The sequence below is a fragment of the Polypterus senegalus genome, chromosome 3 (genome assembly GCF_016835505.1).
Source record: "Polypterus senegalus isolate Bchr_013 chromosome 3, ASM1683550v1, whole genome shotgun sequence".
NCBI lineage: Eukaryota > Metazoa > Chordata > Cladistia > Polypteriformes > Polypteridae > Polypterus > Polypterus senegalus.
Window position 1 is genome coordinate 295,971,744 of NC_053156.1, and position 22,120 is coordinate 295,993,863.

At 44.6% G+C, this 22,120-nt stretch overlaps 1 protein-coding gene across 1 annotated transcript in view; it reads left to right on the forward strand.

Annotated features, from left to right (window-relative positions):
• The window catches only part of pinx1 (PIN2 (TERF1) interacting telomerase inhibitor 1), a 256,832-nt gene extending 235,126 nt beyond the window's left edge, over positions 1 to 21,706 (forward strand). The window contains exon 7 of the mRNA XM_039749468.1: positions 20,747 to 21,706. Within this exon, the coding sequence (XP_039605402.1) occupies positions 20,747 to 21,346 (600 nt within the window). The 3' untranslated portion in view covers positions 21,347 to 21,706. The remainder of the gene's footprint in view (positions 1 to 20,746) is intronic.
• The last annotated feature ends 414 nt before the right edge of the window (positions 21,707 to 22,120 follow it).

Genomic DNA, 22,120 nt, shown 5'->3' on the forward strand with positions numbered 1-22,120 from the left:
CATTCTTGCTAATTATTAAGATTTCCAATTTCTCCTTATTTAGTTTGAGAAAATGACTTCTCATCCACTCAGAAACACAAGTAAGACATTGGGGTCAGTGAATCAAGAGAGTCGGGTTCATCAGGCGCTATTGATAAATACAGTTGTGTGTCGTCAGCATAGCTCACGTTATGCCTTGAGATAATAACGAATTAACACAAATGAAAAACTACATCTGCCCATCAGCTGATTGTAGAACCTCAGGCCTGACTGTAGAGGAGGAGTCAGACAAGCCAGTCGCCATCAGAGTCCTGGAGACCTCGGCCAACAAGACGCCTCCCCCCTATTGGCCGTTCCACAGTTGAGTCAGTGCTGGGCCGGCCAATCACATGAAAGGATCCCTCTTACCCGATGATTTCAGTGCTGCTTTATCTCAGTTGACTTTTCCATAGGTGGGCAGTCAACTTGGCAGCAGAGCAATGGCACCGAGTGCCACATGTGAGCACCAAGAAGAGAAACAGATTAGAGTCGTTTATACAAATCGCCATGTAAGGTACAACTGGTGACATTTCTGTTTTGTTTTTTTGAATGAGAGCACGGGCGGGTGAAATGATCTGCTCGTGGGCACACAGAAGGGACTGGGCGGTCTCTTGGTCTGGAACCCCTACAGATTTTATTTTTTTTCTCCAGCATTTGGAGGTTTTTTTTGTTTTTGCTTTTTCTGTCCACCCTGGCCATCGGACTTTACTTAGTCTATGCTAATTAATGTTGACTTATGTTTATTTTTTATTGTGTCTTCTATTTTTCTATTCATTTTGTAAAGCACTTTGAGCTTCCTTTTTTTTGTATGAATATGTGCTATATAAATAAATGTGGATTGATTGATTGACAGTGTCAGTGGTGAGATTAAAAACCACAACCTCCGGGTTTGAAGTCCAGAGCCTTAACCACTATGCCACACTTCCTGCCTGGTCAGTGTTGTTGGGGCGGCATTGCCTGTCCCAGCAGGAACATTCCAGACTGGGGTACGTGACAATTAAAAAGAATTGCGATCAAATCACCTCACTGAACACCCCACACTTGGTGTGTCTCCCTTTTAAGAACCTAAATCCGCTGATCCCACCAACGGTGTCATCAGGATGTACGTGTTATTTTGGGGGATCCTGCTGAGCAGACAAAGCAGGATATGTCCGCTGACCCAGCTGGGGAGGTCGTCTTTACATAAACAGGTCTTGACGCCTGGTACCTGCACTGACGGTCTCACTTCACAGGGAGGCTTTCATCTTAAAGGAAATCTAAAAATGTGTGATGAGGAGAAGGAGGAGCTTCCTGTCTCAAGTGTCATGCCGTTAGTGCGACGTCATTGGCCTGTCACTTTAACGAGCGTGCAGAGCCAATCAGGAAGGTGGCAGGCAGATCATTTAAATTTCAAGTGCACTTCCAAGTAGTAAGATGTTTGTTTTTGGGGGTTTGGTGGTCTTTGTGCTTCTGTACACATTGAAGTTTGAAGAACATGAGATGAGGCCATTCAGTCCATTAAACTCGTATGTAGAAGAAGACATGGCATTTCCATGGCACCTTTCCTCCCAACTCAAAGCGCTTACAGAGGGAGTGGGGGCCAGTGGTGGTCAATATATAAAATGTCTGCCATCGGGGCTCTGGAGCTACCAGCATATCAATCCTTTGTATTTACAGAGGTTTCAGATAGTCCTCCTTTTTACTCATTTTGTTAACTGTGTATTGCAGCCTTCTACTAAAATCATTTTTTCTTCACCTACAGAATAACAAAGCTAAACACAGGATTTTAAATATTTTGGCAAATTTATTAAAAATAAAACAAACTGGCACAAATATTCAGAACTTTTTTAACTCCGTACTTTGTTAACCTCCTTGGCATTTGATCCGAACTTCACTCGGGCTGTAAAAACCAGAGCTAGAAGTGTCCGTCCCGGGCGTCTCACGTAAGTGCCAAACCCGAAGAATACTCGGGCTGTAAAAGTGCCAAGCATCACTTGGGAAGCAGTAGGGGCGTGTCTTGTGTAGGCGTCAGGCCCGCCCAACTGTTACCAGGGCAACGGTGCACACACGTCTTCGCCTAGCCTCATAAATGGCGTCTCGTCAGAAACGTTTTTCAGCAGCCCAAGTGTTGCATGATCTTGACCAGCTCTACGAGCGGTGATGACGATGAAGTGAATCTGTCCTCAGGCCATGAAAACGAAAAGGGAGTCTGATGATCACTAAAGCTGATCAGTCTGGGAAGAAAATCCGCAAGGAATCTCACTACTGTTGTCCCAACTGTGACGCTGGATTGTGTATTCAAGTCCAGGCTCTGACTGGGCCATTCAAGGACATTCCCAGACTTCTCCCTAAGCCACTCCTGCTTTGCCTGTGCCACCCTGGTACTTTATATGCTTTTCTAAAAGTTTCCCACGTTTTGGTCTCCACAGATGATTAAAATCCTTTCTGCCATGACTGTTGGAGGCGACTCTCCAAGATAAATCCATACACCAATTCTCCAAGGATGACTGCTGGCGATGGTTCTTCAAGGCCCCCCGAAACCAAATCTAATAGTTGTCATGGATTGGGTCTCATTTACAGTAAAAAGTCCAAGATCAGGTTGTGAGAAACAAAAGTTTCAGAAGCACCGATCTGGACAAGGCCAGCTGCGACGAGTGGACTAACCTTGGATGATCCTTTCTTGGGCATCACTTCGCCAGTTAAGATTGAAAGACTTGAGGGCTCAGGGTTTTGTTATGTGGAGAGTCAAGTGGACACTTCATAGAAATCTACTCCAGGATTGGACCTTGGATGTGAATTGAGCTGTGGCTTAATTGAGAGTTCGAGGTTTTATGATGCAACCATTGGATCATTAGAATTGGTGCCGTGCCATCCAGTGGGTGGTGACTTTGGAAATCTTGGCATACCTGTAACTTGGTGCTATTGCTAAGAAGTGTATTTGTCCATTCTGTCTATCTATCTATCTATCTATCTATCTATCTATCTATCTATCTATCTATCTATCTATCTATCTATCTATCTATCATATAGTGCCTTTCATATCTATCTATCTACAGTGCATTCAGAAAGTATTCACAGCACATCACTTTTTCCACATTTTGTTATGTTACAGCCTTATTCCAAAAATGGCTTAAATTCATTTTTTTCCTCAGAATTCTACACACTACACCCCATAATGACAACGTGAAAAAGGTTTACTTGAGGTTTTTGCCAGTTTATTAAAAATTAAAAAACTGAGAACTCACATGTCCATAAGTATTCACAGCCTTTGCTCAGTTCTTTGTCGATGCACCTTTGGCAGCAATTCCAGCCTCAAGTCTTTTTGAATATGATGCCACAAGCTTGGCACACCTATCCTTGGCCAGTTTCGCCCATTCCTCTTTGCAGCACCTCTCAAGCTCCATCAGGTTGGATGGGAAGTGTCGGTGCACAGCCATTTTAAGATCTCTCCAGAGATGTTCAATCAGATTCAAGTCTGGGCTCTGGCTGGGCCACTCAAGGACATTCACAGAGTTGTCCTGAAGCCACTCCTTTGATATCTTGGCTGTGTGCTTAGGGTCGTTGTCCTGCTGAAAGATGAACCGTCGCCCCAGTCTGAGGTCAAGAGCGCTCTGGAGCAGGTTTTCATCCAGGATGTCTCTGTACATTGCTGCAGTTATCTTTCCCTTTATCCTGACTAGTCTCCCAGTTCCATCCCCACAGCATGATGCTGCCACCACCATGCTTCACTGTAGGGATGGTATTGGCCTGGTGATGAGTGGTGCCTGGTTTCCACCAAACGTGACACCTGGCATTCTCACCAAAGAGTTCAATCTTTGTCTCATCAGACCAGAGAATTTTGTTTCTCATGGTCTGAGAGTCCTTCGGGTGCCTTTTGGCAAACTCCAGGCGGGCTGCCATGTGCCTTTTACTAAAGAGTGGCTTCCGCCTGGCCACTCTACCATACAGGCCTGATTGGTGGATTGCTGCAGAGATGGTTGTCCTTCTGGAAGGTTCTCCTCTCTCCACAGAGGACCTCTGGAGCTTTGACAGAGTGACCATCAGGTTCTTGGTCACCTCCCTGACTAAGGCCCTTCTCCCCCGATCGCTCAGTTTAGATGGCCGGCCAGCTCTAGGAAGAGTCCTGGTGGTTTGAACTTCTTCCACTTACGGATGATGGAGGCCACTGTGCTCATTGGGACCTTCAAAGCAGCAGAAATTTTTCTGTAACCTTCCCCAGATTTGTGCCTCGAGACCATCCTGTCTCGGAGGTCTACAGACAATTCCTTTGACTTCATGCTTGGTTTGTGCTCTGACATGAACTGTCAACTGTGGGACCTTCTATAGACAGGTGTGTGCCTTTTCAAATCATGTCCAGTCAACTGAATTGACCACACGTGGACTCCAATGAAGCTGCAGAAACATCTCAAGGATGATCAGGAGAAACAGGAGGCACCTGAGCTCAATTTGGAGCTTCATGGCAAAGGCTGTGAATACTTGTGTATGTGTGATTTCTCAGTTTTTTAATTTTTAATAAATTTTCAAAAACCTCAAGTGAACTTTTTTCACGTTGTCATTATGGGGGGTTGTGTGTAGAATTCTGAGGAAAAAAATGAATTTTAATCTATGTTGGAATAAGGCTGTAACATAAGAAAATGTGGAAAACGTGATGCGCTGTGAATCCTTTCCGGATGCACTGTATCTGTTATATATTGGGTAATTTATATACAGTAGATAGTGTGCATAGTTTTAACTCGATACTATTGCAGAGAAGCAGCTTCTGTCCTTTTTATCTGCTTCCTGCCAGTCTACTATAGGGCATAATCAATGAGTTTAGAGTGTTGGAGTCGAGGGTCTTATTTAAAATGAAGGGCACAAGATTTTCTGTTACTGACAGGTCAGTGCAGTGGGCATTAAACCATCTGGGGTAATTTTTTTTTTTTTTCTTTAAAGAAAACTTGTGCTATTTTTTACCTTGGCATTGTTTGCTGTGAATTGGCACCATGTTATGTGGTAATTGCTTCACACCAATCTAATGTGTGGCATGCTCAATTAGTTTGGAATGTATTTTGGCTTTGTTGCTTGGAAGTGGAAGTCTTGTTTACTTGGTGCCCTTTTCACACCAGAGGGTTTGCTCAACTAGTTTATGGTATCGGAATTGAGGGTACATGTGTTGCTGACCAATGGATTGGCATAGCCAGCATTGCACCATTTAGTGGGTTTATTTTGGGAATGTTGGCATAGTTTAAACTTTGTACTGTTGCTGAGAAGTGGCTTTGTTCATTTTATGTGCTGTCTGCTTCATGCCAGTCTACTATAGATAGGGCACAATCAACCAGTTTAGAGTGTTGGATTTGAAGGACTCTTTTACAATTGAGGGTACAAGATTTTGTCATGCTGAGAGGTCATTGTAGTGGGCGTTGAAGCATCTGGGGGTAATTTTTAGAAATCCTGGCCATTGTTACAGAGAATTGTCTTTTTTGTCCATTTTAAGTGGTGCCATCTTCACGCCAGTCCATTGTAGGGCACACTCAACCAGTTACAAGTAGGAATTGAGGGCACAAGACTTTGTGATACTGACTGACAGATCAGCACGGCGGGCACTGAGCCATCCATTTTAGGAATTTTGACACAATTTTAACTTCATTTTTTTGCCCATTGTTTGTGGCATGTGCCTCCTGCATGCCGGTGCCAAATCCCAGACTATGGTGAAGCGCCAGTGCTGTAACATCTTGTAAGACTTGCTGCTGTTTTTCAGTTTCTGTGCCTGACTCACCTTTCTGAAACTCTAAAGTGTTTTTTTTTTTTGGGTGGTCCTAGCTGTTTAAGGGACGGGTGCCAGTTGGCTTTGATGTTGCTTACACACACTAGAGGAAACCATGCAGCGTAATTAAATTATAGCTGGGTGAACCTGTACTCGGATAATGGCTTCGACGCCTTAAGGGACAGCAGCTTGTGTTTACGCCGCCACTCTAAGGGAACGGGGCTGACACTGACGGTGACATGTACTTGAGCTCGCGCTCCTCCTCCTCTCAGCCCCCGCATGCCATCCGATGGCACAGCAGGTTGATCTGAAACTCTCACACCCACACCGGTGTGCACACTGGGTCCATAATCGGGGCCCGTCTTAACATATGGGCACAGTGGGCACTGGCGGGGGGGGGGGGGGGCACCATGTTTCTGATGCCTATATATGTTTGTGTTTTGCAATCAAAACAGGAGCGCCAAGCCCACTACTTTGCCCGGGGAGGCCTATGCTTCTGTTAAGACAGCCCTGGGTCCATTTAGGGCCTCCAGTTAAGTTAAACTGATGTGGATGTCTTGTTTCGGCAGTGGGAGTGAAAACCAAAGTACCTGGAGGGACGCGTGCAGCTAAGACGCCAACACGCTACACGATTTCTGACGTTTCTTTTCAGTCACAAACACAGAGAGTGTCGTGTCGGGGGGTCGCAGCACAGTCCCGCCATCACGTAGTGTGACATCCCCAGTGACTCGGCCCCACCGGTCTCGGACGCGTTTCATTTTGTCATAAGCAGGGTGGCACATTGCACGTCATCGCGATGGAAGGGATGTCAGGCTGCATTTGGGGATCTCGTTACCAGAGGAAGTCCGATTAGACAGCAAGGCCTAACAAATTTACACGAGTTTCGAGCATCGCTTCACCTTTCCAGAGTACTGCGAGCTCACCTCTCATCTGAGTGCCAGTGATGTGATGCCCAACCGCGCCAGTTCTGTACGATGGCTTTACAGGTACTGAGAGTTCAGCCGTAATCCCCTTTCTTGTCTTGGTACGTCACATGAAAAATGTCAGACAGGTGAGCTTCTCTTCAGTTTTCAAGGTCCAAAACACCCGCATTGCTGCATTGAAGGTGTTAACAGGGCCTTCAGAAATAAGAAGAAGAATAACAATAATAATAAGAAGAAGAAGAATTCCTTACATGCATATAACGCTTCTCTCACTACTCAAACCTCTTCAGCAAAGTGAGGAGCCACTTCAATCACCACTAATGTGCACCACCCACCTGTGCCAATGCACTCGCCACACATGAGCTGTTAGGTGGTGTAGGTGGAATGAGAGAGCCAATCAGAGAAGGTGGGGAGGGGGGGAATAATTAAGGGGGCCAGAATGACTAGGCCATGGGGTCGGGGGTCAATTTACCCAGGACATCGACTCAGGACTTCAGGTTTACATGTCAGATGAAGGACGACACCATTTTTACAGCACACAGTGTCCCCGTCACTGCACTGTGGGGGCATTGGGACCCATGATAGGGTGAGCGCCCCCAACACGTGTTCCAGCAGCAACCCCAGCTTTTCCTAGATGGTCTACCATCCAAGTACTGGCCGGGTCCGAGCACGCTTATCTTCGTCATCTGGATGATGTGACAGCAATGATAATTAATAATAAATTATATTTATATAGCGCCTTTCCCAGCACATTCATGACAGATTAGCTAAGAGGTGGTGAAGGTGTGAATGAGAGAGAGACAATCAGAAACGAGGGATGATTAGGGGGGGCCAGAATGACTAGGCCGTGTAGGGTGGTAATTCAGCCAGGACATCGACTCATGTGAAGGACGACACCGTTTTTTGCACCTCAGTATCCCCGTCACTGGAGTGTGTGGGCATACCTTAGGGTCCAAACACAGACCACAGGATGAGCGCCCTCTGCTGGTCTCACCAACACCTCTTCAGCAGCAAGCCCAGCTTTTCCTAGATTGTCTGCCATCCAAGTACTGGTCGGGTCTGAGCATGCTTAGCTTCGTCACCTGGATGATGTGACAACAATAATAATTAATAATAAATTATTTTTATATAGCGCCTTTCCCATGCACCAGTACGCTCACCACAGATTAACTAAGAGGTGGTGAAGGTATGAGAGAGAGACATTTAGAGACGGGGGACGATTAGTGGGGCCAGAATGACCAGGCCGTGGAGAGGGGGGCAATTTAGCCAGGACATCGGGATACCCCCTACTCTTTACCATCTTTAATGACCACACAGAGAGTCAGGACTTCAATTTGACGTCCCATATGAAGGACAGTGCCATTTTTACAGCACACGGTGTCCCTGTCACTGCACTGTGGGGGCATTGGGACCCATGATAGGGTGAGCGCCCCTTGCTGGTCTCACCAACACCTTCTCCAGCAGCAACCCACGCTTCTCCAAGCTGGTCTCCCATCCCAAGTACTGGCCGGGTCAGACCAGGCTTAGCTTCAGGTGGATGACCTCTTCTGAAGGACAGGTGGTTTGTCACAATCGTGTCACAGTCTCGGCTCAGTGCTGTCAGTCGTGTACGTGAATGGACGTCCCAAGCCTTCTTCCTGCTTAACGCTCGTGTGTGTATTTTCAGATTCTTCCATCCACTTGTAACACGCCGTCTCCATTTTGTGCAGAAAGCCTTCTACGGGTCTCGACCCCTTCAGCCCATGAGTAGCGGATCACTGCTCGTTGTTGTTCTTTGATCCAAACTTTTGAACTCTTTGAGTGCAACGAGAGAAATGGACTGATGACCACTGTGACCACAGACTGTCCAGGGGTGCGTGGGGACCGCTGCACAGCCCACTCAAGTGAAATGATCACAAGGCTACCGAGACTTACTGGCTTCATATTTGGTGTTTTTTAATGTTCTCCCGCAGTGCTGTCCCGTTTGGTCATTATTGCAGTAGCTCTGTTGACGATTGCTTGACAGTTTGTGATGTCGCGATCGTATCATATAAAGGCCCTCCTTTTTCCAAGACTGGATTCTTGAATGGATAAACCTTTGTTTCTTCTTCTAATTCTAATTCTAATTCTTCTTCTTCTTCCTGAATCTGCTGGTCATGACTTAACATTTTGATCTTTGACCCCAGGTCTGGGCACATGTCCTGAGCTTTGTTTGTTTGATGATAGCCTGGATGTAAAAGCAGTGTTAATGTTTTTGATGTGCCATCTGTTGGAATGACAAATGCAATGCATATGTCTCTGGTTACGTTTCGTTTGTCAAATTTCTTATGTTCACTTATTAAAAAAAAATCAGTTAAAACAGCCAGTAACTACAACCCAAAAACAGAATGCTAAACTCTCCAGCCCTGAATCACACCTCTCTTCTATACGCCACAAGTGCCGTTCTTTGATATCTTGTGTTAAAACTGAGAGTCCACAAATGCTAAACATAAATTAAAATCCTTAAAAATGTCAAAAAGCCAAAAGAGCTCCAAAAAAGTAAGGATGCACAATAAGAGGAGAACTCACCAATGACAGCACATGCAAATGTAGTGCGGAGGGACTGCAGTTCCCATGAGCCTTTATAGGATGGGGAGCAGACCCTCAGTGGACATTGACAGGTGACCCCAACTCTTGGGGAACCACCCCCAACGTACAAGAGACAAAAACCAACCAGTTAACAAAATGACCAAAAAAATACATAATTATAGCTGTGCAGGGTGAAATCTAAGTAATCAGTGTAGACCTCCGTGTTAATGTTTGGAATGTACAATGCAATATATGTGTCTCTGTTATATGCCATTTGGTATGGGATTTGTAAAATCAGTGTTAAGGTTTGTGATGCGCCCTCTGTTGGAATGATAAATGCAATTCATATGTCTCTGTTATATGACATTTGGTATGGATTTTAAAGCAGTGTTAATGTTTGTGATGCGCCCTCTTTTGGAATGACAAATACAGTTTATATGTCTCTGTTATATGACATTTGGTATGGATTTTAAGGCATTGTTAATGTTTGTGTTGCTCCTTCTGTTGGAATGACAAATGCAATGCACATATCTCTGTTATAGGACATTTGGTAAGGATTCATAAAGCAGTATTAATGTATTTAATGTGCCATCTGTTGGAATGGCAAATGCAGTTGATATGTAATGCATATGTCTCTGTTATATACCATTTTCTATGGGATTTGTAAAAGCAGTGTTAATGTTTGTGATGCGCCATCTGTTGAAATGTCAAATACAGTTCGTATGCAATGCCTATGTCTCTGTTGTATACCATTTGCTATGGAATTTGTAAAAGCAGTGTTAATATTTGTGATGCGCCCTCTGTTGGAATGACAAATGCAATGCACATATCTCTGTTATTGGACATTTGGTATGGATTCATAAAGCAGTGTTAATGTATGTAATGTGCCATCTGTTGGAATGGCAAATGCAAAGCATTGTGTTACTAAAAATATTTGTGCCATCTGTTGGAATGAGAGAGACATAGCAGTTGGATGGACACACAGACAGACTCGCAGACACTTTTATTCTTCTGTTAAAGTGGATAAACATAAATAATAATAACAAGTAAATAATTAAAAATGAATGGAAAAGACATTTAAGTAGGAATTTAAATTTAAATCAGCGGTCCACACATACCATCTAGAGCTTTGGATGATTGTCTTTTGTGCGTCACTGGTTAATATGCTGTTGTGCTGACATCACCTGGCACTGCCCCCTAGCAACCTGCCAACATGTCATGGTAACATTGGTACAAAGTGACAGCCACCAAGCTCAATCAAAGTGGCACTGTGGCAGTTGCACTAAATAATGCAACTTTCTATAGGAGAAAAATGTAGTTAAATTAAAGCGAAACTAAAAGCACCAAAATAGAGAGAATACAATAAAAATTGTTTCACTGGGAGGAGAGATTTAGTAGGAATAAAAGAAAATGAAAGAAACCGCCTGAGAACGACGTGTTTGAAGCAGGGCAGGGGCCAGCACTGAATAGGGTGCCCGAATATCACCGGGCACACTCACTGATATGGAGCCAATTTAAAGTTGCCCGCTAACCACGCAGATCTTTGGAAGGGGGTGACATGGAGAGGACCACCGTGTACTGAGGGAGAAGATGCAGGCTCCAGACAGATGGTGACCAGGCTGGCATTTGAACCCAAGACACTGAAGGAATTGAAAGTGGGTGATGTGGCATCAGTAATGTTTGAGTGCCGTTTGAAGATGGTGCCGTGACACTTTTGCGATAACACCTTACCCCGTTATTTATTGATTTACTTTTACTTTATTTGTTTATTTTTTCTTCATCCTTGTCCCCTGCAGAGGGTGGTGACCTCGACTTGACTTGTGCATCGCTGCCACAATGTGGTTTCATGCCACAGCAGTTGAGTTTCTTCCAAATTATAACTCAAGGATTATTACCAGGAACCACATGTGCATGTTTTTGCTTCACTCTGTGAATTATTAGTTTATCACTGAGAGTCGCCTGTGGCATGCAAGTGAATAATAAAAACATTCCACAAACCTCAAAGAACCGGATCTGATTTTTACTGCTAAAAGCTTTGTTTTTCTAAACGTGACACTCCGTGCACTTCAGACACACGTCAGCTCAGCAGCCCGCCTGATTTCACTTTGTGCAGCAGCTCCGTAGACCCCAAAAGCAGCCATTCGTCGTAGGTGGGACTCATGAGATGGGTACCAAGGGTGCCACACATCTATGGGGTACCAAGGTTGCCACACATTTTGCTACCAGTTAGAAGTTAGAAGGTAGTGGCAGGCTGAGGGTCCTCAAACTATTTTTTTTTTTTTGTTTTGGTTGGGGGGCACGCCCTACTTTAATCCCAGGACCCGAGAATAAATCCCGGAGAACACAAGAATAATAAAATAATTCATTACATTTATATAGCCCTTTTCTCGGTACTCAAAGCGCTATCCACATGATCTTCCACAGTCTCCTTACTGCAAAGCAGCAGCACTACCACTGTGCCACCTGTCTCTGTTATTTGACATTTGGTATGGATTCATAAAGCAGTGTTAAATTTTATGATGCACCATCTGTTGGAATGACAAATGAAAGCATTGTATTACATTTAACCTCCCTCACGTAGTAAAAAATCCAGTTGCGCCACCACATGAGAAAGCCTCACACCTTCACTCCACTGTCATTTTTATACCCAACCTTTTGCATGAAAGGTGTCACCACGTGACCGCATGGGGGACAGTTATGGGGCTCTGGTGACAGGAATTACCTGCCGGGCCAGACGTTGCCGCTGTGTGTCAATGCCTTCTCGTCTCCTCCCTCTGCAGAATGGAAGATTGACAGCCACTCCATCGCTGATGTCACTTCCGTGTCTGTCTACCCGGACCCTCCCCTTCCTGTCACTTGACCTCATAAACCTGAAAATCAGCCATCTTGTTCAGTTCCTGTATAGAAACTCCAGTCTGAAAAGGCTACTGCGCATTTCTTGCTTGTTTTCTTTATTCGCTGATCATCCAGTTATTTGGTGGTCACCAAGGTTGGGACCCCCGACTCTTTATCATTATCAAGTCCATCCTTTATAAAGGTTCATTTTTTTTTGTGCATGTTCTGTCTTCCTTTGTGGTAGATAGTGGTGCGGGCGGAGTGGTGGTCTTGAGGGTTAGGGAGCTGCGCCAGCAATTGGCATGACTTCTGTAAACGCTAGAAGTGACTCCACAACAACAGCACCGTTTATTTCTAGAGCACATCTTCATACAAATGATGGAGCTCAAAGTGCTTTACAGGATGGAGAAAGAGAAAAGGATAAAATTAGGCAACAGTAATTAACAAAGAATAAAGTAAGGTCCGATGGTCAGAAGGACAGAAAAAACAAACAAAAAAGACAAACTCCAGGGGTCCTGAGACCACCCAGCCATCCCCCACTGAACGTTCTACCTAACATCTATGATCTCAATTAGTCCTCGTGGTCTTCAGGCTTCACGTGGAAGAATTAGATGATGATGAGGGTCAAAAAATGAGGGATGAGGGATTTAAAATTCAGGTCAGAGTCAATAGTTACCCCTAAATCCTTTACCTCCGTCTTGACTTTGAAGCCTAATGCATCAAGTTTATTTCTAATAACCTCACTACATCCATTTTTGCCAAGTCTGCTTTCTCCTTATTACTTCTCATCCAAGGCAATGCATTTGCTTCATCCTGGGTATGACATTAATCTGCCATTAGGTCCCCCAATTTAGGGTTGGCACTCCAGCCACTGTAAAAAAACCTCAAATGTTCCAGTGTGGTGCTGAGGTGTCACCCGCCACACTCAGGTGGTCTGTCGTGTGGTGGGTACGGCAACATGCTATCATCAGCACATGCTACCAACCTCCTCCTTCTCCTCCTCCTCTCCACCTTTAGCCTTACAAGACCTTCCAATTGGTAATCCGTTTCCCGTGCCCCCCTTTTCCTTATTCTCAATTTTAATAGACACAAAGGTAAGCCAAGCGCAGTTCCTTCTACGGTGGATTCAGACCCCTTCATCTTGTTGTGTTTTGTTGATTTTTCTTGAAAACGGATACAGTTGCCATTTTTTGCCCATCAATCTACACTCCGTAACCCCTGAATGATTAAATGGAGGCCCCAAGGTTTGCAAATTTGGTAAACATCAGAAACTGAAATCTCCCATCCCTGAATGTGTTCAGACCCTTAATTCAATAGGCAGGCAGTGTGGACTTGTGCTTAAGGCTGTGGACTTCTAACCCTGAGGTTGTGGGTTCAAATCCCACCAGCGGCACCGTGTGACCCTGACTAAGTCCATTGGGGAAAACAAAAAATTGTGGAAAAATCAAAAAGAAACGTAACCGATTGTATCTCAAAAGTTGCTGAAAAGCGTCGTCCAAATAAATAAATGGAAATGTACTTTGTAGTACTTTCTAGTAAAAAAGTAGAAAACTCTAGAAGCTTTGCACACCTGGGCCCAGTGGCGGTTCTACATTAAATTGCTCCCCAGGCGAGACTCCCTCCCGGCGCCCCCCCCAAAAAATAACATGACAAAACTACACATTTTGTACACACCACACGTTTTATTGTAGTAATTCCGTCATTCCGTAACAGACCAATTTTTGCAAAAAAAGAAATAAATAAACTGCTCATAACTTAATTATACTCTGTACAAACCAATATTATTTAAGAAAAAATATTTTAAATTATTAAGAATAATATACAAATAAAATATAGAATAAATCACACTAAAGAAAATTAAATTATTTCACTGCAGAACAGAAAACACAAACTGAAACTAAAATCTGACATTTCTGGCCTTTCTAGATGCAAAGTCATCAATGATGGCATCATCATATGAGATAGGCTCCCCTACTGAATGATTAATGCTTATGACAGCAAGGCCAGTGAGCCGTTCCTGAGACATGGTTGACCTCAGGTATGTCTTGATTAACTTCAATTTAGGAAAAGCTCCTCTCTGCTTGAGCCACAGTCACTGGCAGGGTAAGTGCAATCCTGAGAGCAGTCCAAAAGTTGGGGTAGATCTCAGATAGATCCTTATCGTGCATGAAAGTGATAAGCTCAAGGAGGCTCATGGTTTTTGATGGCAGGTGAAGGGAAGTTCTTGATTTCCTGCAAAAGCTCTCTACTGTCCAAATCAGAATGCCCTTCGAAGTGCAGTGTGGTTTCTAGTGCATTGCACTGCTCTGCCAGCTCCTCATCTGCAAGACTAGGGAAATTGGTCAAAACCCCAAATTTGTTTTCCACATTTTCCAATGTGGTAAATCTCTCCGCGATGGCTGACAGGGCTGCATCAAGAACGACATTGCAGAATCCAATCTCTAACTTCCTAAGGGCATCACTGAAAAGGCTCATCATGTGATTCATATGAGAAGTGGCGCTTTGTGGACCTCAGCCTTTTTTTGTTTCAAAACAGCTTCCACGTTCATTTCTTCACAAATGTCTTTGGCCGCCATCTGTGCAGTCACAAAGCCACTTGCCCTGTAGCTCTGGAGACCTTGCTCAGTCTTCTTCAAAAGGTCGACATGCATATTTGGAGAGTTTGCTGACATGCTGTATTGCAGATAGCATGTCATACCAAACAACCGTGCAGATGGTTCTGTGATGGTTTGTATATTAGGCTTTTACTGTGTTTTTTTTTTTTTTAGCAAGGTAAGCATAGCATGCATCATAAGCAAGAAGGCTAACAAAGTAAGAGTTAACGTTATACCACTAATTAACACAATGACATGAATACCTTAATCATACAGAGAGAATATTGTTGCATACTTTTATCTTTTGCCCGTTTCTCCTCATCATCTTTTCCTAAATTGGGCACCTGACAGCTTTGGTCTTTTTCTCTCCATCGCTGTGTTTACTAAGTAATCGGCAATCAACAGATTTCCCATCATCCCCCAACGCTGTCACTCACGACCAAAAGTCAAGACTAAACCAATTCACCTCCACATCATAATCGTTTTTTATTACCTATTTTTATTAGCCATTTCACACAATTAAATAAATAAATAAAAATGTGCCAATTATTGGTCTGTGTTTAAAATATTTTGAATGAAATGTGCGTTATTTGTAAGAAAGTCAGGTGTCACTGACATAGTTTAGCCCCCCTCCTTGTCCGCTTCATTTGGGAGAGGTGAACTGTACTCTGCGCCTCAAACCGCCCCTCATCCACCTCTCCTCTCCGCTCGCTCAGCTTCTGTGCGGCTCCTTCAGCAGCAGGGGCGGCGCAGGTATCATAGATAATAGAAAACCGCTTAGCGGCACAGATGATTTTTTTTTTTCCTCCAAGTTCGTGTGCCGCCCCACGTGTCATGAAAAAATGCCGCCCCGGGCGGCTGCCCCGTTCGCCCATGCCTAAAACCGCCACTGCCTGGGCGGCTGATTCCATTCTTCCTGGCAGATCCTCTCAAGTCCCGTTAGACTGGATGGGAAGCATCTGTGAGCGGCCATCTCCAGGTCTCTCCACACGTGTTCGACTTTTAGGGGTCTGGATGGGCCACTCGAGGATACTCAAGAGACTTGTCCCTAGGCTGCTCCAGCGTTGTCTTTTCGCCATACTTTGGGTCATTGTCATGCTGGAAGGTGACCCTTTGGCCCAGTCTCGGAGCAGGCTTTACTCAAGGACCTCTGTGTATTTGTCAGGGGCCATTCAGAGACGCGTTCTGAAGCCACATCTGAAGCTTCAGGTCATTGTCATGCTGGAAGATGAACATTCATCCTGCTCTGAGGTTGCGATTCATTCTTGGGCAGGTCTTCTTCAGGGCTCTTTCTGTATTTCGCTGCATTCATCTCCTTGTCCTGGTCACCGAGGAGCACCCCCACAGCATGATGCTGCCACCACCATGCTTTACGTAGGCAGATGATGAGCAGTGCCTCAGAGCAATCGTCAGATCAGAGATCTTTACCCCTCGTGGTCTCCGAGTCCTTTAAAATGTCATTTGTGTTTTACTCGAGTGTGCCCCATCGTCTTAGCCCCTCCACCATAAAACGCGCTGCTCGGATGGCCGTCCTTCCAACAGGTTCCCCCATCTCAGCGGAGGACATCTGAAGCTTGGGTTCTTGGTCACCCTCCCTGACCGACTCTCTTTTTGCCCGGATACCAGCGAGAGTCCTGGTGGTCCCAAACGTCTTCCATTTCAGAACTGTGTGCTCCAGGGGAACATTCAGAACTTTACAGACGGTTTGATCCCCTTTGAGCACAGTTTGATCGTTGAGGTCTTCAGGAAGTTCTGGGGCTGGCGTGCCTGAGATGTGCTGACGTGAACTTTGCAAACACGAGAGGCTGCTGAGAGTTTTGGGTGTTTTTGTGAAGTGAGAGTTGATTAAAATACATTTTGCTGTTAAAAACTTGGATTTTGGTTGCCGCTAAGGAACCGTGTGGGAATTTTTAAGCTTTTCTTCCCATTTAGAAGGGTTTTTTTTTTTTTTGCCTGCACAGGAGCAAAAGTATAGCTGGGTGTTTGGAAGTGCGCTTGGAAAAGTTACTTGTACTTGTACATTTGTCTACTTGTTCTTGTTATCTGTTATGGCCCACCAGGCTGGCACCACCACCTGAACCCGACACAGACACGCGTGGGACACAAGTTCAAGTCGCACACGGGTTTTAGTTTTTCTTTTTTACCTCGTGGGAAACGCCTTCCCCCGTTTCCCACAAGTACAGCACAGTCCAAAACACGAGCACAACTCTTCCTTCTCTCTTTCTTTCTTTTCTTTCTCCTCTGGTCAAGCTTCGTCTTCCTCCTCCTGACTCTGGCTGCCCGAGTAGTGCCTTCTGGCTCCTTTTATACCGCACCCGCAGGTGGTCGATGACCTAGTTTCCGGGTGTGGTGGAAGAACTGTCCAAAAGGGCTCAGCGGATCCTGCTGCAGCAACACTTGGCGGCACCCGCATGCTCCCAACAGGGAGGCACCAAACTCCAACTCCCGAGGAGCCCTGCGGGAGTCTGAGGCACCGCTGCAACCATCTAGCGTCCCGGGGCTGGTAACACTCTGGCCACACTTGCCAGCATGGAGGCGTCCCGGCCGGGCAAGGGCTAAAATCGAGGAGACAGGGTAGAAAACTGCAGTAAGTAATATCGGCATCTGTAAGTAAATAAGCACGTTGTCGTAACAGCGACTCTTTAGTTTAAAAGAAAAACAAAAAAGGCCGCAGCTGACTTCAAAGCAGCAAAGGAGAAGGCTCAGCGGTGGGCAGGTCAGCGACCATCGTTAAGACGCCGATCAGACACAAGGGGGCTGCGGGAGCAGATGAGTGTTATGCATTTGTTTATTTTAGATTGAACAGCTCTTAGTGGTCTGGAGGTGAAACAGTTAAGCGGGTGATGGCGTAAGAGTTCGGGGGAACACAAACAGTGTGAGTGGAGAGAACAGACAGAGTAAAGTCACGTTGACGTCCTAGAAGGACAAACAGCAGGCAGCTGAGAGGGAGGACAGTGCAGGAGCTTAACGGGACAGAAGGTTTAAAATAGCTCTGGCAGCTCTTAGTGTTACCATTTAAAGTACAGCAGAGTCTCGCTTATCCGACATAAAGGGGCCGGCAGAACGTCGGATAAGCGAAAATGTCGGATAATGGGAGGTGTTAAGAAAAAGCCTATTGAACGTCAAACTATGTTATAATTTTACACATTACGAACCTCGGTTCATGAACGTCTCTGGACACGTACAAATCGGGTAGTGACCAAAAAGTTCGCCAAACTTTTGCATCTGTTCACGACCACACACTAGGTAACCGAACGAGCCAGTTTCCCTTTCGGTTTGTGCGCACTGATGATTTCCGCACGTGTTCAGTCTCTTCCTGTGCATTTCCAGTGCAGCAAGAGAGAGACACAGACAGACAGACACACACGAGAGAGAGAGACACAGGCAGGTGCACGCACACACACGCCAGAGAGGGCTGGCCACATAATCCACTATAAATCGTGTTTTACAACAAAACAGAAAAATTGAACTGAAAAAATGAACTTAGCAACAAAAAATAGACTACGCTGACACTCACAACTTGCAGTTCTTGTTGCGATTGATGTGTTTTTTTTGTTTTTTTTTTTTGTGGTGAGACGTTGGGTAATACAGAATGTTGGATAAGCGAGACTCTACTGTAAATCGTTTAATTTTAAGAAAAAAAAAAAGTTAAGGCCCAAGGTAAAGGGTGCACACTGTCCGGGGGGCATCAACCCCAGAAATTAAAAGAGTCAAACCGTTTTCAGGTCCTTACGGAGCTGGACAGTGTCTCTGATGATTCTGAGGTGGTAGGCAGGAATGAGGAGCCCCAACGGGCCACCCTAAAACCAGTTCCCAAAAAGAGAGTGGTAGTGATAGTTGGGGACTCAATCAGGTCTGCTCCAGAGACACAGAGTCTCGCACGGTGTGTTGCCTTCTGGGTGCACAAAGCACAATGGAAATAACTATGGCCTCCCCTTAAATGGGGTGGAGGGGCTGCACCTTGTTGTGATGGGCAGGTGGTCCCACCCACAAAGCACAAGGAACATAAATTAAGGCCTACCCTTAAATGGAGTGGAGGGGCTGCACCTTGTGATGATGGGCTGGTTGCTCCGCCCACAAAGCACAAGGAACATAACTAAGACCTTCCCTTAAATCAGGGGTTCTCAATGTTGTCCTGGGGACCCCCTGTGGCTGCAGGTCTTTGTACCAACCAGATTCCTAATCAATGACAACACCTGATAGCACTGATCTCATTTAATTAGCTGTTTTTTTTTTCTTTTATTCGACATTCAGAAAAGCATAGCAGCATTATTTTTACATTTATAAGACATTTCTAAATATTTCTGCTTTTGCTCTAGATTTAAATGCGTAACTCTCTTTTGTTGTTTTCATTTTACTTTGCCCTTTCTCTGTGCAGTTTTTCCCCCTTCATTGTATCTTAATAATGACAACTTCAAACGAGCAGAGCAGACACCCAGGCAAACAACACGGAATAATCAAAGGCTGCAACTACTTTTGAGTCAGACCCGGTAATTAGTAAATAATGCATCAGTTCAACAATTAAAACACCTAGAAAAGTAGAATGAGAATCTAGATGAAAATACTGTTCAAAAGAAAAACAATACATTATTCCTATATAACTGCTAGGTACATTTTAATAAATTTTTTTTTTTTTAGCAAACTTAGTTTTCTAATTAATATATTGTTCCTTAAACACAGAACTTGGGAAATATCAGTTCACTTAATTAGCCCAAGAGTTCAATTAAAAACAGAAGCTGGTTGGAACAAAAACCTGCAGCCACAGGGTGGCCACAGGACCGACTTTGAGAACCCCTGCCTTAAATGGATTGGAGGGGCTGCACCTAGTGGTGATGGACAGGTGGTCCCACCCACAAAGCCCAAGGAACATTACTAAGGCCTTCCCTTAAATGGAGTGGAGGTGCTGCACCTTGTTGTGATGGACAGGTGGCCCCACCCACAAAGCACAAGGAACATAACCAAGGCCTTCCCTTAAATGGAGTGGAGGGGCTGCACCTTGTTGTGATGGACAGGTGGCCCCACCCACAAAGCACAAGGGACATAACTAATTTAACAATTAAATTTCCTGAACTCCTAATTCTTTAGGAAATCTGTTATTAGAATACATAGACAAAACTTTATTTATCCTGTGGGGACCTAAGAATATTCTGGTAAAGTGCAGAATTTATGCTTCCTCCAGTAATGGCAAGTCTTCATGCAGCTCCCTTTGACGGCAAAGCCCCCCTTATTCCGTTTCACTAGCCCACCCCCAGTGTAGACTTTATTGCCAAACATCAGACACAGCGGGACGTGTGTTATCCAAAACATTCTCCTTTATGACTCCTCATTATTCCGAGTGGTTTGAGGATCATCCTGATGTTTCTTTGCAAATACAAGACGAGCACTGATGTTATTCTTGGATAGCAGAGGTTTCTGCTTTGCTCCTCTCATTTCTCCTCTGCCTCTTTCTTATCACAGAGTCATGAATCTAAGGCTAGAAAGGCCTATGGTTCTTTGGATGTTCTTCAGGTATCTTCTGTGACTTCTTGAACGAGTCCTCGCTGTGTTCTTGGGGTCATTTTGGCAGGATGGCCTTTCTTTGGATAGAGTCACCACCACTCTCCATTTGGGGGTTATAATGGTCCTCTCTGTGGCACGGTGGAGTCCCAGAATCTCTTCTGTTTTGTGAGCTTCAACAACGTTGTTCTTCCTCATCTACAGTTTCCTTTGATGGAGTCGTAGTGTCCTTCTGGAAGTCTTGTGGTGGCCACGTCACTGTCTTGGTGAGGTTTGGATTCAACAGGACTGGCTGTGTTCAGTCAAATGAGTCAAATTATCAATGAACTTTGGTCATTGAGTGATCAAAAGGACAGTTGCCTTTCCACATAGGTACTACAGTTGCTTTATTACTTACATACAGAAATGGTGTTATTTGTTTAATGTGGTTCCCTTCATCTAATATACCATTTTGTCTAAAGATCTCAAGCCATTCATTTTGAGAAAATATACAAAAATAGAGGATATCAGGCAGGGGGCAATTACTTTTTCACAGGACTGTAGAACTTAAGATCTTTTTCTCAAATTTCTAAGTAGCTCACTAAATTTCATTACTTTTTGTTTTGTTTTAGGAGAGCAGCGGTTCAGAGTCCCAAAGCAGAGAAGACAACGTGAAAGGGACGACCAGCAGCGTGAACAGCTGTTCTGATTCCGAAGAGACCCCCAACACGGTAACCAGCACACTGACGGTACAAGAGTACTTCGCACAGCAGATGAGTCGCCTCAAGAAGACCAGAAGGGAGGAACCGCCAGACGCCACAAGTTGCAACCCCACCACTCACCCACCTCCCTCAACCCCTGAAGAAGGTCCAAGTAAACCAAGAAAGAAGAAGAAGAAACAAAGCAAAGAAGAAGTGGAGGAGCAGAAATATGAGAGTGGAGTGTTGGAAACAGACCTGCAGACCGAAGAAAATGGCGTGTGCATCCGCAAGAAGAGTCGAAAATCAAAACGTCGAGCTTCCGACGGCGAACACAACGATGGCGCGGCGGAGGGGCAGAATGAGGGAGGTGGTAGCTGCCATAACACAATGCAGGAGACGCTAAGAGAGACCAAGAAGAAGAAGAAGTTGAAAAAAGACAAGAAGAAGAAGGAGGAGGAAGTCTTAGCATTTTATCTTCAGGATCGGAAAGGGAAAAAACTGCAGCCTGACGGTGACGGAAAAGAACGGTGACGATGGCCTTAAGCAGTTTGGTAAAACTTTTTAACAAGGTGCTCTTCAGAGAGATTTGTGTAACTCACGATCTGCCACAACATGAATTTAACATTTTTTTTTTTTTAATAGAATTACGGTTTGTCCACTGGAGGGCGCCATACGCTATGAGCTAACCCAGACCTTTGCCTTTCCTTATTGTACCTTAATGGCCTTGTACGTTTTTTGTTTTTCTTCATCCGATGCTCGTAATTTTCCCTTTTAAGAGATTTCAGATGATAGGAATGAAATTCTAATCGCCCAACGCTTACGACATCCCCAACATGTCCGTGCTCGCGGAAATTCTTTGAAAATCCCCAATAAAGTGATATCTGGAAATGCTTTCTTGTTTCATTCTCTTGCTGGCTTGTTTCTCTTTCTGATGATGTCCCCCTGGTGTTTTACCGCTGACTTTGTTCCTGGGATGGGGTACCTTCTGTGTGGACTTTGCGTCTTTTTCACTTGTTCACGTGGGAGTTCACGTACAAACATTTCATTGATTTCTGAACCTGTTTTGTTCGTAACTGCAGTGTTTTTCAAGCCATTGCAGCTGCTGGTTTTCATACCAACGAGTTTAATACCCATCCATTGTGGTAACATTTCAGAGCTCGGGTGTATAGGGTATACTCGCGCACTCCCGCACTTATTTTAGAGTCTCCAGTTCAGGCCTAGCAAAAACATAAATCCTCAAGTTTTAAAATTTTAACGTTGAAATCACTTTCTATTATTCTTGATAACAAAAAATAAGGTTGTAGA